Here is a 15,594-nt window from a genome sequence, read left to right on the forward strand (position 1 = left end):
GGCTTGTTCTAAGAATTTCAGTGATATCTTAAAAACTAGGCTAAATTATTCATTCAAACTAATTGTGTGCAATCTTCAAGCGATAAGCTACTGAGTTTTTAAGTGGCCCGTTAAAAATAATATTTTTTTTTTATTTTAGAAAAAAATGTCTTTTGTAATGCCGGCGACACGCGAGGCTTGTTCACTTATTAAGGATAATCATAGATTGTCAAACTGTTTTTTCAACAAACCACATTTTATTAATGGCTTATTACCAATTTGTTGACAATTGAACTAATTTTGTTATTGTTTTCTCAAATTTGAGGAACTTTGTTACATTTTTTTTTGTACAAATATCTATTATTATAAAAATTTATACACCTTTGTAGTAAAACTATATAAGCCGTAATTCTGCCATTCCTATTTAATGACAAAGTTTATACTAAATTGTCTTACTTTGTGTAATGTTGATACTGATACTGATTATGTATTACAAGTACCTATATGTTAGTTCGATTAATCATTAACTACCACATACATACACCAAATATATAAAATCAAACACTAAATAAGGCTGATTTACCTTAAAAATGTAAACACATGTCAACTTCAAATTCGTGTTACAAGAATTGAAGTAATGAAACAATAAAACGAGTTTAGCTTACAAGAAGCTTGATTATTTTTTAATTATTTGTTTATTAATTATTACTTATTTAATTTTTCTTTATTATTATATCAAGACAGGTGCACCGAATCAAAATCAAAATCAAAATCAAAATAAACTTTATTCAAGTAGGCTTTTATAAGCACTTTTGAATCGTCATTTTACAATTAAGTGAAGCTACCACCGGTTCGGAAAGTAGATTCTACCGAGAAGAACCGGCAAGAAACTCAGTAGTTACTCTTTTTTAACATTTAAAAAATACAACGTCATGTTAATTAAATACAATTATTTCAATTAATGTATCCTGCTTGGAAGTCAACAGGTATTAACTCCACGCTTTTTTATCATCTACAAAATCTTGTATCGAATAGTATGCTTTTTCTACCAATGTATTTTTAACAAACGATTTGAATTTACTAAATGGCAAAGTTAAAAATTTCTGCGGAATTTTATTATAGAAACGGATACCTTGCCCCAAGAAGGATCCATTGACTTTGCGGAGTCGGAAACTTGGCGTTATAAGTTTATCCTTACTTCTAGTGCATATACAATGATTATCACTGATTTTATCAAAGTGATCAATGTTACTGTGAATATACATGATATTGTTGTAAATATATTGCGACGCAACAGTAAGTATTCCTACTCTGTTAAAAACATCCCGAAGAGAGTCTCTAGCTCCAAGATTATAAATAAACCGAATTGCTCTCTTTTGTAAAATAAAGACAGATTCAATATCTGCAGCGTTACCCCAAAGTAATATGCCATATGACATAATACTGTGAAAATAACCAAAATAAACTAAACGAGCGGTATCAATATCAGTTAGTTGTCTAACTTTTCTAACCGCGTATGTTGCGGAGCTGAGTCTTCCTGTTAGGGATGATAAATGAGAAGTCCACTGAAGTCTGGAATCCAATTCTATTCCTAAAAACACCGTAGTATCAGCTACTTCAAGACGGTCACCATTTAAAGATATATTATAATTTTGCTTGCTAACATTAGGTAGGGTAAAAACTACACATTTTGTTTTTTGAGCATTCAAAACTAAATTATTTACTGTAAACCAATTGTGTATCTGTGATAATGCACCGTTCACATCGTCATAGTCATTTTTTTTCCTGTCAACCTTAAAAATCAGCGAAGTATCGTCAGCAAACAACACTATATCACAAATACCCTTAACATAGAAAGGAAGATCATTTATATATACTAGGAATAGAAAGGGACCCAAAATTGAACCTTGTGGAACTCCCATTTTTAACGTAGATCCAGAAGACTTTATTCCATTAATGAAAACTTGCTGGATTCTTTGACTTAAATATGAAGCGATGAGATCAAGAGCTTTACCTTTAACACCGTAATATTTGAGCTTATAAAGAAGCGTTTCGTGTTCTACACAATCGAATGCTTTAGATAAATCACAGAATACTCCAATAGCGTTCTGTGATTTCTCCCAAGCATCGTAAATATGTTTGAGAAGCGCAATTCCCGCATCAGTTGTTGAGCGACCTCTTCTAAAACCGAATTGCTCACCATGAAAAATAGCATTTGTACCGAAATGGACGAGAAGTTGATTTAAAATAATTTTTTCGAAAATTTTACTTAAGGATGGGAGTATTGAAATAGGCCTGTAATTACCGGGATCGCTTCTGTTTCCAGATTTAAAAAGTGGTAAAACTTTACTACATTTTAACAAGTTAGGAAATGAACCCGTGTCCAAACTCTTGTTAAAAATTACTGCTATATACGGAGCAATATCGTATATGATGTTATTAAAAAATTTTACCGAAATGCCCCATATGTCGTTAGTTTTTTTAATATTTATAGTTTTAAATACTTTTATGACATCTATTGCAGAAACCGTTTCAAATGAAAAATCAATAACGCATTTAGAAACACTATTATTTAATAACCTAGCTGCATTTGATGTAGATGATTTTAAATGAAATGTTATTTTATGGGGTACTTTATCAAAAAATGATTCAAATAAATTAGCAACCTCTAATTCATAACTCGTGTATCTACTACCTGTGTTCAATTCTATTGGTATCATTTCCTTTTTGGGTTTTCCACTAACACTACTAATAACATCCCATGTGGCTTTAATTCTATTATCAGAATCCAGGATTTTTTTCTTTAAATATAAGGACTTAGCAGAAATGCATACTGTTTTAAAAATTTTGGAATATTTAATTACGTATTCTAAAAATGCTACGCTTCGATTCCACCGCCTCATATCATATAAGTCGTATAATTTATTTCTACTTTTATAAATACCAACAGTAGCCCAGTCACTAAACTTTAATTTTGTGTTACTATAACATGATTTCATTTTAAATATATTGTTAAATTCTTTTAATATTACTTCAAAAAATGAATTATAAAGCTCATTTGGATCCTGTGTCGTAAGATCTAGATTAGACAATTTATACGCCACAATATCTTTAAAACAATGTAATTTGTTAGCCGTTATTGGCCTGTATGTTATTTTTTTTAAATGATTTATTTCTTTGTGTTTTAATGAAAACTTCTGACCACAATGGTCAGAAGTTAAATTATTTATAATTGATACTTCATATATTTCACAGTCACAGAACACATTATCAATACACGTAGAAGTGCCGTCGGTTATTCGCGTCGGTTCATTAACTCTATGAGTTAAATTAAATGACATAAACAAGGCGACCAACCGAACACTTAACGTAGTTTCTTTAAGTAAGTCGACGTTAAAGTCCCCACATACAATTATATATTTATTAGTTTTACATAGCTTTTTAAGAATGTCCTCCATAGTGGTTTCAAACAAATAATAATCTCCCGATGGGGGCCGGTACACGCAGACTATAATGTACTGTGGAAATTCCACGCAGGATAGTTCGATAGTACGTTCGATAGAGAGGGCCACAATATCTTTTCGAGATTTACAAACGATATCATTCCGTACTAATATTAATGAGCCACCACGAATAGCACTCCCTCTTACGAACGCACTTGATAGTTTAAAGTTTGAAATATTAAATATGTCAAATTTTTTAACCCAATGTTCTGTGAAACAAAATACATGTATTTTATAACACTCCGAAAATAATTCTATTTCATGATCTTTGCCACCTATGCCCTGTATATTTTGATGTATAATATTTAAGTAAGAGGGCGCAGATGTTGTCGTTTTATTTAGTTTAAACTATTAATTTGAGTATTTTTAATTTTTTCGGTGTTAATATAAATTAAATTATTATTTTTATTATACATATGATCCTTGGTAACATTACTTGTAAAGTAATTTTTGATATTGTAGGCAATTAGGTTACCAATTTGTCTTTTCGATTTCATTGGTAGGTACATAGTATCCTCTGTCCACTTAAATCTATGAAGGAATTTATTAATGTCAAATAACATTAAATCATTACTGCAATGTCGAGTCAAATTATATAGACATAGGTTTAAGTCATAAATATGTAAATTCTGTGCATCTGTCAAGGTACGTGAATATGGAAATAAACTAATTATAAATTTGCATTTCTTTTGATTATGGATTTCAATTAATAATTTAATATCCTTAATTAAACTCTTTTTGTTTAGAGACAAACTGTCACCATGCATTAATACTACTACATTATTAGAACCCAGATGCATAGAATTTATTTTATTTATTTGGTATTGATAGGTTGCCCCGGGTGAGCATGTGTTAAATACATTTTTTATTTCACTTTTAATTATTGAGCCAAAGCCCTGTCCTAACTTATCCGATACTACAATAACATCTTTATTTAATTCTAACCCCAGTTTATTATGGTTATGGATCCCTGGTGCACATTGACTCAATTTGATAGGTGATACTTTGGTATTATTAGGAGGAACCAACTCATTTTCCTGAGTATGCATACAGTTACATTTATTCGATAAGGATTCAAATTTTTCTAAGTTAGAGGTGCATAGCTCAAGAAGATTGTTAGCTGTGTGTATGTGTTCCTCTATCTGTTTTTGAGCCAATTCATATTTTTTATTAACAAAATCTAAAGATCTTTGTAGGCTACAAATTTCTAATTGCAGTTGTTCAATGTCATTTTCATATATTATTTTATTATTCTGCAATTTATTATTTGATGATTTTACTTTATTAATTAAATGTGACCGGTCTTTTCTCATTTTGCATATGTATTGATAGTTATTAATGTTTTTTTTTGTTTTACGGATGAATTTATTTAACTTTATATATTTTTTTATCTTATTATGTGAACTCATGGGTGTATGTTTAATTTTAGACTCCTGTAAGGTGGTATTGGAGTCAGGGGCAGGTATAACTAACTCCTTATACAAACTTTCAGTCGCATCACATTTCTGGCTTGTTTGAATTTTTTCCAATTCTAATTCTGCCTTTTGAGCATTAAAAAGACTCACTTCCAGTTCTGTAATGCGACTCAAAGCTCTTTCATGTTCCTCGCTACACTCTTTAAATGAGGTCACAATCTCAAGAAGGTTGTCCCGCTGGCTAACAACATCTAAACAATGTTCGTTTAATTTAGCTAACTCGCTTTTGAGTTCAGTGTTTTTATTAACAATTTTTTGAATCTCTTCTTCACTGTCCTCACGCTCTTGAAGAAGTTGTCTGTTTAACTCCTTGGAAGATTGTAATTCTTTAAGGGTCAATTGGAATTTGGCCTCCATATCTTTCATTGAAGTTTTGCGGGTCATGATAGTATACTCCATGATGTTAAACTGTAAAATTATAATAAGATGTATTTAAATACTCTTAAATAAGTTATTTTATATAATAAGGGTTGTTCAGATCTATGTGTAAAAAAGATTATTATAGGTCAGTTAAGGTACTAGCAATTAATTAAGGCAAACTTATATTATATGTGATATTTGGTATAATATTACAATAGTACTATGTGAATCACATATAATATAATGTTTTTAATTATTTTCTATTTTCTTTTGTAAATATGTAGGTATATAGTTATTTAGTTTTTAATTAATTCAAACAATATTATAAGCTTAATGTACACTGAACACAAGGATTACAGCTTACAAAATAAGCTGAGGCCTATGCACAGTACATATATTGTGAAGAACTATCTGAGGACTATGTTAAAATCTTCAACTTTGCTTCCAACTATTTGTCAAGCAAAGTGAGACAGTAAACACGCCAAAGGAGCAGACAGATGCTATCCACAACATGCAAGCTTTGTTCGAATTAGGTTATAACGTGTAAAATATCTTTAAAACAAAATACTCCCCGGGTTTATGCAGAAGATTTCAAGTTAAGCTGCCGTTAGAGTATGACAGTCGATTCGATTCTTCTTTTGTTCAGATTTAGTTGTGTATATGCGTCACAAACACTATTGACACTGTTTTTAAGAATTGTAATCCAGAATTACTACCGTAAATATATATTAAAACACTTAAAACTAAATAATTTAATCGATATCCTATGACCTTTGAACATTTCTAGCAACTAAAAAGAAAGTGAACGAAACAAGTGAGATAAAAATTGATTTTAGAAATTAATAAGTATGTATTTGAGAAAAAAAAAGAAGGTGGATTTTTATGGACACTTTATGAAGCGAAATTTAAACTCTGTTTTAATTTGTATTGAAAGTTTTATTTTATTTTATTTGATTATACCTTACTAATTTCAAACTGACCCGCGTCCTTTGCAGGGATACAACAGTAGATAACAGATAACAGTATATATCATGAACAATTTTTTTATTGAAATACGAACTAAATCATAACGCGATAAAAAGTATATATCAAATTCGACACCAATGTAAATATGATATGTGGGAATTTATTAAAAAGTTTTACAACCACTGATTCATTATGATGTTTAGTTATCATAAAAGCAGTTTTTTGTCATAATTTCGGGATAAAACACTGACAACATCATTCTAAACACCTTAATTATTGCATAACACAAGAAATATTAACTAAAAAAGACCGTTTTAACAAAAAAATAATCATTTTTTTGTTCCTGTGCCAGTGGACACGCTACGCTTGTCCATACAATTTATCTTGCGATGCCGGGGACACGCTTAGCGTGTTCGCGGCATTATGTATGCCGGCATCGCTATAAGCATAGGAAAAATTTAGGTGGCAGTGAACGTGTTAAAACGTTTCAAATATTGCTATTAAAATTGTAAGTGTCACAATATACTAAAATTGCTAACCCGTCTGTATGATATTTTCGGGTTGTTACTTTAATTTAGTAGATAAATACGCCACCAACCTTGGTAACTAGCCAAGCTAAGCCAGTGTGAGTTACTCCTTTTTCAAACCTTGGTATAGAGTAATAGTAAGTGTTTTTGTTCAGTGATAGAATATCTGATGAGTTGGTTGTATCCACCTAGACGGGCACAAAACAAATAACGTCGTAAAATATAATCCTTTACATAAATAAACAATTAATAATTAAGAAGTAACTTTTATTATCTTCCAAATGTATGGCAGTGTGGCGGTAACGCAATTATTTTCTTAATGGAATCCAGTGATTGAGAGATCTTTCATTGTTTTGTAATCAATTACAATTTTATTTTTCTTTATATTTTATATAATTTAAAATGTCGCAAATTATATATCTCATAATATTATTTGAAAATAAGAATCCTCAAGAGCAGAGAAAGCATTTTTGTAGAATGATTTAGTAAACATTTAATTTTGCACAATAGTGTTGAAAATTCATTTTTTGTCTATTTTTAATGTCCAATATCACCAATATGACAATATGATTTCTGTATAGCAACCTTAGTATCAACTTCGTTTTATATAGAACTTAAAAGTATGTATCTTTGCTTTATTAAGAGGATAGAACTTAAAGTACTTTTAATACTTCGAGATGTACTCGAAATTAATCAGTCCCTAAATTTACAACCTGAACTTAATTTTAACGTGATACCAATTTCGATGAATCTTCTCGTGTAGTACCCAGGTATTAATAAAACACACGCTTCATTTCAACTTTGTTTATTATTAATCATTTATATTAAAAGTGAATATTATCATAGTATGTATTAAAGTAGGCGAATAGTACTTATTATTTACATTGAGACAGAGATCTACTTAACATTATTAAACGATTAAGTATAAGGCAGCGAACCGGAGAAGAAATGAGTAGATAAATTATAATTTGTTCTAATCTTAAAACTATTCTCTGACGTCCTGTCCAAACATAATTTGCATGGAAGTCTTTAGATCAATGCAAAAAGTAATGATACGTGTTCGACCACGTTTTTTTTTTAAATAATACAAATAAAAAAATACAGTAAAGTAAACGATACAGTTCGTAACTACATAACAAGACGTTGATGTTTTGTATGTATTGTAAATACAAAGTGTTTTCTCGTTCGGTGTTCATAGTATTTCCACTTTCCATCGTATTTAATATGTTACATATGGAAAAATAGAAGGTTTAATTTACTATTTTTTTAAGTTTTTAATGGATACAAAGCTGATGTTATAGTTTTATTTAGGTGTTCGTTCTAATAATTTTAGAAAAACATATAGATATTTTATCAAATTCGAATTCGAGGTGTGCAAAATTATGTAAATAATGATTGGTGTTGCTTTTGTTTGAGTTTTAAAGCAGATTATGTTTGTCAGGCAACATGAGAAAATTTATAATTATTTATTAATATAATACTAAACATTTATGTAGTTCTGACTTAATATCATGGAACGTGACTCTAACATTTAACTACGTCTAATAATAATATGATTAGTGTAGACATCCATCAGAATGTGTGAGCGGGAATGTGAATATGCAGCCACGAGGGCTTGCACCTTGGACGACACTGAAGCCTAATCGGTATACAATGATAATCTTATTTCATAATAATATAATATAAGTATGTACTGTTAGACTTACATGAAAATATTCACAATCTCATAATTTCATATTAATCAAACATTACAAGTAACAGTTAAAGGTCCATGTAGTTACAGAATAACTTACGGTGCTCTTGAGTATTCATATTCCAGTACAATGTTATACAAACGTTTAAGACAGAAGGCCTTTAAAGTTTTCCTAACACTACAATTTCTGTAAGTATAACAATACATAATTATTTAACTTACTTATCTAAGAGTTGATTAAATAGGTATATCCTTTTTAAATTATTTAGTTCGCTGCCGTTCTGAATAAACAATAGAAGAGTAAAGTTTCCAAAAGTTCTGACAGTTTTTGTTAAATTCTATTGTATCTACGATGATTTACAAAGGCGTTTAATTAGAAAATTATTTTTAATTTTTGTGCAATTTAATGATGATTATTTATTTTACTTTAAACATTTCCAAATTTATTTATATTTAAATATATTAATTATTTTAAAATTGCATGGCGCGGACATTGTTATATTTTTTAATGGATTGTTACTAATTTTTTTCAACTGTATTATAAAATAGGTACATTTGTCTTTTTGCTAGAAATTATTCATTACTGTCAATTTATCATTTGGTAATATTAAATAATAAGTCTTTGGTTACTTTAATTAAAACATCTGTTTAAAGAATAGTTAAAATATATTATTAGTATTAATTTTTATATTCGAATGAAACATTCGCATTGCGTCGCCGTCGAATACTTAACTCTATATGAAATACACAGCCCAAATAATTTACTCTATCCCATTCAAGGACGCATCTTATTTCCTACAAGCCGATACAATAAATTGACTCGCGAAACAACCAGCATACCTACCAACTGTTTACCATTTAAAATGGATTACATTTTATTCTTTCCATCAAAGTTTTAAGGCACAAAAAATATAAAAGAAATGCCATAAGGAAAAAAAGTGTACTCGTCTTTTTAATAACTTGGATTTTTTAAAATTTTATTATAGTTAGTGTAGTAGTAATTTTATGCGGAACTAACTGTCAGATGTTTCCAGCTTTTAGCTCGTTCGGCAAGGAATAAAGACCTCATCTTAAATCAGAAAAAAAACGTCATCTACTTTTTCGTAGTTGTTTCACGCACAGAACATACCACAAACCTTTTGTAACCAAACTTATCTAATTTTATATGTTTCAAACAGTTTTGATGCAGTTTTTTACCAAATTTAAATCTTGATATCAATCAACACCAACTGTAAAAAAGGATCACAAATGTACCTAAATAATTTCGAAGCGTTAACTACGTCGATGAAGAAAACTGTAGAAGCCGTAGAAGAAATAAAGTATTCAAATGTTTCAAAAGGCTCCACAATTTGAAGTTAAATGCATCGTCACACGTCACAATAAGCTTAAGAATTATTAAGTTACTTGTAAGAAATAGATAAGAAGTAACAACACTTAGTAATATAATTATTTTTTATGTACCTATGATGTGCGAAGGTTATTTAGTATTATTTATTGGTTTATTTGTAATACTATTTTAATAAACAAACTTTTATTGTTAAGTAACAATCGTCCTACGTATTTTTAATAATGACTATCGTTTTTTATATAACAACATTGTTTTTCTTTGACAGTAGGTGTCGAACGCACAATCCTACCCGACTTTGCTGATAAGCACTCCGCCATCGTTAAAACATTTTATCAATTAATAACTATGGGGCTGTAAAAACCCAAAACGTTTGTTATAACGCCAAGTTTAATTTATTATAATTTATATCGTCCCAAAATACAATTTAACTATAATGGGGCCAAGTCTTTAAAACCTATTAATTAATCAACAATCAACAATTTTTACTTTGGAAAATCGTTTAATAACAAAATATTCGTATTATAGATGAATACCTATATCAGGAGATCGTGGTGGTGGTATGGATTCTACAGCTCGTGATTATTTTATTGAAATTGTTTATAAGGGGATGCTTTTTGATTATAATATTGTTTATATTGAATTATGAAAATATTTAATTTTCTTGAGTGCAGCACGGTCATGTTCTGGTTTTTATGGGTTATTTTTCATAAATGCGATTTAATATTTTAATGTATTCGAGATTTTTCTCCGGGCTCATTATTTTTTTGATTATTTTGTTCATTATCATGGTATATTTTTTCGTTGTGTAGGTAGGTATAGATATACTACGCGTAAGGCGGTAATGTACTACCGTGCTGCTCTGCTGTCTTGATCGGTTTTTCAGGACAAATCGAATGATTTGTGAAATATCAATGTTGGTATTTTTACCAACGGACACACTCTCGCACGAATTTAACTCATTACTCAAAAAGCGTTAGCTTTAATAAATTTAATTAATCAGATTTAAAGAAAAGTAAAATTATAGAGATTCATTATTGAATTTGCCAATACGAAAATATGTATTACCGATTTGCATCGCAATATCGTTATAGCCACATAGTTAAGTATTATATTATTAATGAATATATAAAAAATATAATTTTACTTATGTGACATTCACATATCTTATAATGAAGTTCATAATACCTCAAATATCAGCTCACAAATATTATCTCGAATCAAATTATACTGAGATTAATCAAATTCATTTTTAAATGATGCCAAAGAAAAATAAAAAGTTGAATTTTGAAAGCAAAACCTCAAGGTTTTTGGCTCGTGCAGATGAAAAGCTAAGAACCGGTTATCCAATTGGCATAGTGCCTGGTATCCGATTTTTTACACCGCCGCAGCTTTAATAATCGACCTAGTGATTGGTCAATTACTATATTCATCAATTTTTGGCAAACACTTACTCTTAAAAATCTTAAATTAATACATATAAATATAATGTTCTGAAATACGGATATATATAATAGATAGATTCAATATTAATCTTATTAATGGTTTCATATGATTTTTTTATTGGCAAACTCAGACTAAGATAAGTTTGTAAGTAATTTAAAATAGAACGCACTTCATTAACAAAACGAGGAGTAAACAAAAGTTAGGCTTACAATAAAGTTTTACGTAAAATGAAAGTAAAGACAGTTTAATCTTCAGGGAATAATGAGAAATCCGGCGAGAGGATGATCGTCGATTAATCGCCTCCAAGTGAGAGCGCCTGAACAATGCGCGGGTCGGCCTTGCTGCCCTCGCGGAATTCCTCGAGGGTGAGACGGTCGTCATGGTTCTTGTCCATCTGGTCGAAGATTTTGTCGACGCGTTTCTGTGGAGTGTTCTCATCTTCTGGCTGCGGTGTTTGACCCTGAAAATATGATTACACTCCTGTAATATCATTAACAAAAAACAATAGAAGTCCTTTAGTTCAGTCACATTTGTCTGGGAAAAATCCAAAAAAAAAAATTTATTGGTTTATTTTCCTTACGATAAAGATTGAGGATTAATTATGTAGTGGGTGTTTACATTTTCGTGCCTCAGAAAGTAACTTAAGTCTTAAGTGTTAAATTGCCATCCTATGGCATTTTTAGAGTAACTTTTAATTATAACTTTTCGGCAAGGCTGGCTTGGTGTTTCTATTTTTTCGTATATATAACTCTCGGAGTAGTCAAAGTCACTACTTTGAACATATATTCTCACACTCGTGAATTGACTTCCTTCTTTTCTGGATTTCTTCTTGACGTATTGGTGAAGAAAATAATGTGAATAAAAAAAGTATCCAATAAATTCATAACATACGTAGATTCTAGCAGGGTGGATATTTTCTAAATATGCTCCAAAACTTAACTTTAACAGAAAACCCCTGTCAGGTAGATGATTGTTAAGAATTGTTCATAAATTATTCATGTCGTTTAGGCATATATATAATATTAATTGATTAACATTAACATTGACTTACAACCATCTGATAGATCGCGTCGACTATGTTGTACATTTCATCTCTTGTTATGTAGCCGTCGTTGTCAACATCGTATAAACGGAATGCCCCTGAAATATGTCAGAATTCCGATGAAATATCTTAGAATATAAGCTAATTATTTATAAGTTAACTATCACGGGACAAAATTATATATATTATTAATATGAATGAATTCGATTTCGTTAAAGACATTTTGACGAATTCTTAAACGATATTAAGCGTTTATCGTCGAAAGGTATATATAGTTTAAGTCCTCAATGTTTACTACTAATATTATATATCTAATTATTCTTAAAGTATTAGGTATTGAACCCATCTCTTTATATTAATAACATGAGATCTATCGAAAATATTTACCCTTGTATAACTAAATTAAGTTCATTTTTTTAGGATTGATTGGAAATAAATATACTTATTGAGATTAAATAAATAAAGTATAATTAGGTATATAAGATAATATTTAACTTACAATGTAATTTCTCGTCTAGATTACCCCGTGACGTCACCGATAGAGCTCTAATAAACTCTTCGAACTCGATAGACCCGTCCTAGAATAACAACAAATTATTTTGAGAAGTGGTTATTTTATCGGTAGCAATAATTATTATATACTATTTTATTAATAGCCCATATATACTACCTATGATATAAGTAATGTAAATGATTATAAAAATGATATAGATTTAGGTGGTACAAATATTTATTTTTTATTTACTATTAGAATGTTAAATGGTGAATCTATATTAAAAGCAACATATAATTATTTTCTATAAAACGGCTTAACATATTTTAATTATTTTTGGTAGGCGTTCCGAAGTAAACTTTGAATATGTGCTCATAATAATTGTATTCAACATAAAAGTTATTAAGTTTCTTATTTATTGATGAACTTAAAACGCTATACTGTTTTCGTACAACTTCATACCGAGTTAATTTTCGTTGTAAACGACCGAACATTATTTATTGTCATCTTCTGAAAAAAGGCTACGAGCGAAAAAGTTTTATAAGTAAATGTAAGAGTATTTTTTTGCTTATCAGTGAAGTAGGTTTATGCTGATTTAAGATGTATGTATTTGGGATTGGGGTTGAATTTGCTTGGTGGTAGATCTTTATATAAGCCCTATAAGTCTGGGCAGGTATCACCCGATCATTACATATTCTACCGCCAAGCAGCCATATTTAGATTTATTGTGTTCTGATTTGAAAGGTTAGGTAGCCAGTGAAACTAAACAAAGGCACAAAGAAAGTAACCTTCTTACTTTAAGTAATGACAAGCAAAAAATACCTACTACCAAGTAATAATGGTTATACACATAAAATTAAACAAAATCGTAATGTAATTATCGTTTTAATAAATTGAATCGTTTAAATAACGTTTGTTAAATGTAAGGTCCCAGATTCGACTTCCGGGACGGACAAAATATATATAAAAATGTATTTGTGTTTTCCTTTATTTGTTGTTTATCTTAAGTGAAGCAATAGAGATGTCGTCTATATTTGCTCCGACACTTGGGTACAAAAATATCTTCTATATATCTCGTTAATTCTTATATAAATATTTTAAAGTATGTCATGATGTTTATTGAGGACGAGTTGATGGCACGAGAATATGAATTTATCGTCTAACGAAACATGTAGGGCTGTAGCTAACACTGATGACATCGTCTTATGAATATTAAGCATACGCAAACTGTTACCTAACAAACTTGACTAATTTCTCTACATTTTGCCTTATTAGTAAATTATTTTGAGTTTGCATATTCAGCTGAGCTATAAGAAACGTGGTTTGAAAAGGACATTAATATAAAAATAGAATTGGGATATAACGTTATTTGTAAAACGAAATAAATATGCGGATATCTAAAACGCATCTTTATTTTTATTCGTATTTCAAGCGGAATTTTATGTTGTAAAATATGAGAAGTCTTGTTTTAATTGCCCTACTTTTAAATAGATATAATATAAACGAATGTTTTCACTAAGAAAATTAATTAAAGAGTTCGTCGTAACACATAATTACTTCGTTTGCAAAAAATAAACTATTCCTAGTTACTTACATTATTTTCGTCGAAGACTCGAAAGACCAGCGAAGCGAATTTGCTCGGGTCACCTTGAGGGAAGAACTGTTTGTAGATCTTAATAAAGCCCTGAAATACAGAACATAAACGTTTTGTTATAAATTTCCCTTATTTAGAACGGGATTTTCTCTACGTTTTCGAGAACAATATTGCTTTATTGATTTCATCAACTTACTTATCTTATCTTACTTATCGTCAATTTACCGAGCTTAATAAGTAGTTATTAATATCATTAAAAGCCAACAAGAGCAATTATAAATACTTTATTTATAAGACATTTAATACAATTTTTTCAATTACTAGAACAACTCACCTGTTCAGTAAGCAAACCATTCGGGCAGTCCTTTAAGAAGCCTTTATGCCTAAAAAAGAAAAATACGATTAAAAAAAGTATACGACCACGATGACTGCGGGGTCAGGATTCGGGTAAGCACAATTATTTATAGTTCATCTCGAGCTTGTCGATGAAGGTAAATCGTTGAAAAACTTGCATGTATCGGATATCTGTCCCCTATATGTGTAACTACGCTCATTGGAGTAGCGTGTTCGAATAAATCCCAAAAGACGAGACTCTCGTGAACAAGACATTCGTAGACAATGTCGAAATATCAAGTTCCACCGAACAAAAATAAAAAACATGGTAATTGTCCCGTAATTAATAACTTTAATAATGAAAATAACCATGTTAATTTAAAATCCTAAAAAGTGTTTCTCCAAAAGGTATGCCCCATAGCCATAGCTTTACAGAACGTTTCTTTATCACACTCGGTTAAATTTCCTTATTTAAATATGATATAAGATAAAATTCAACTTACCAGAGCCTTATTTCTTTCTCGGTAACTGTAAAAAAGAATAAAGAACTCATTAAAATAAGAAACTACTTAATTATTTCTTCTTAAAAGTTATAGTTTCTATAATTACTTTATTTGGTTTCGAATAATTTCGCATAGCTACGATTTTAAAAATGAAGAATTTGTTTTTGGCATCAGTGAAAATATTTTTAACGAGATAAAAAAGTATTTTTAATCCGTGAAGCCGCTGAGGTTAACTAAATTCCAATTAGTAGCTTCCGCATGCAGCTCGCACAGATAAACCAATACTGAAAATCTATTCACAAAATATTTTATGCAAAACCGACTAAATTTGATAC

At 29.8% G+C, this 15,594-nt stretch overlaps 1 protein-coding gene across 2 annotated transcripts in view; it reads right to left on the minus strand.

The window, feature by feature from the left end:
* Positions 1-7,637: 7,637 nt before the first annotated feature.
* The window catches only part of LOC124543134 (frequenin-1), a 201,234-nt gene continuing 193,277 nt past the window's right edge, over positions 7,638-15,594 (minus strand). For both annotated transcript variants that reach the window (XM_047121203.1, XM_047121201.1), the window contains 6 exons: positions 15,260-15,284; positions 14,758-14,806; positions 14,424-14,513; positions 12,836-12,914; positions 12,346-12,434; positions 7,638-11,754 (listed from right to left, as the gene is read on the minus strand). In XM_047121203.1, the coding sequence (XP_046977159.1) occupies positions 11,587-11,754; positions 12,346-12,434; positions 12,836-12,914; positions 14,424-14,513; positions 14,758-14,806; positions 15,260-15,284 (500 nt within the window). In that variant the 3' untranslated portion in view covers positions 7,638-11,586. The remainder of the gene's footprint in view (positions 11,755-12,345; positions 12,435-12,835; positions 12,915-14,423; positions 14,514-14,757; positions 14,807-15,259; positions 15,285-15,594) is intronic.

The sequence above is a fragment of the Vanessa cardui genome, chromosome Z, assembly GCF_905220365.1.
Source record: "Vanessa cardui chromosome Z, ilVanCard2.1, whole genome shotgun sequence".
NCBI classification, from domain to species: Eukaryota; Metazoa; Arthropoda; class Insecta; order Lepidoptera; family Nymphalidae; genus Vanessa; species Vanessa cardui.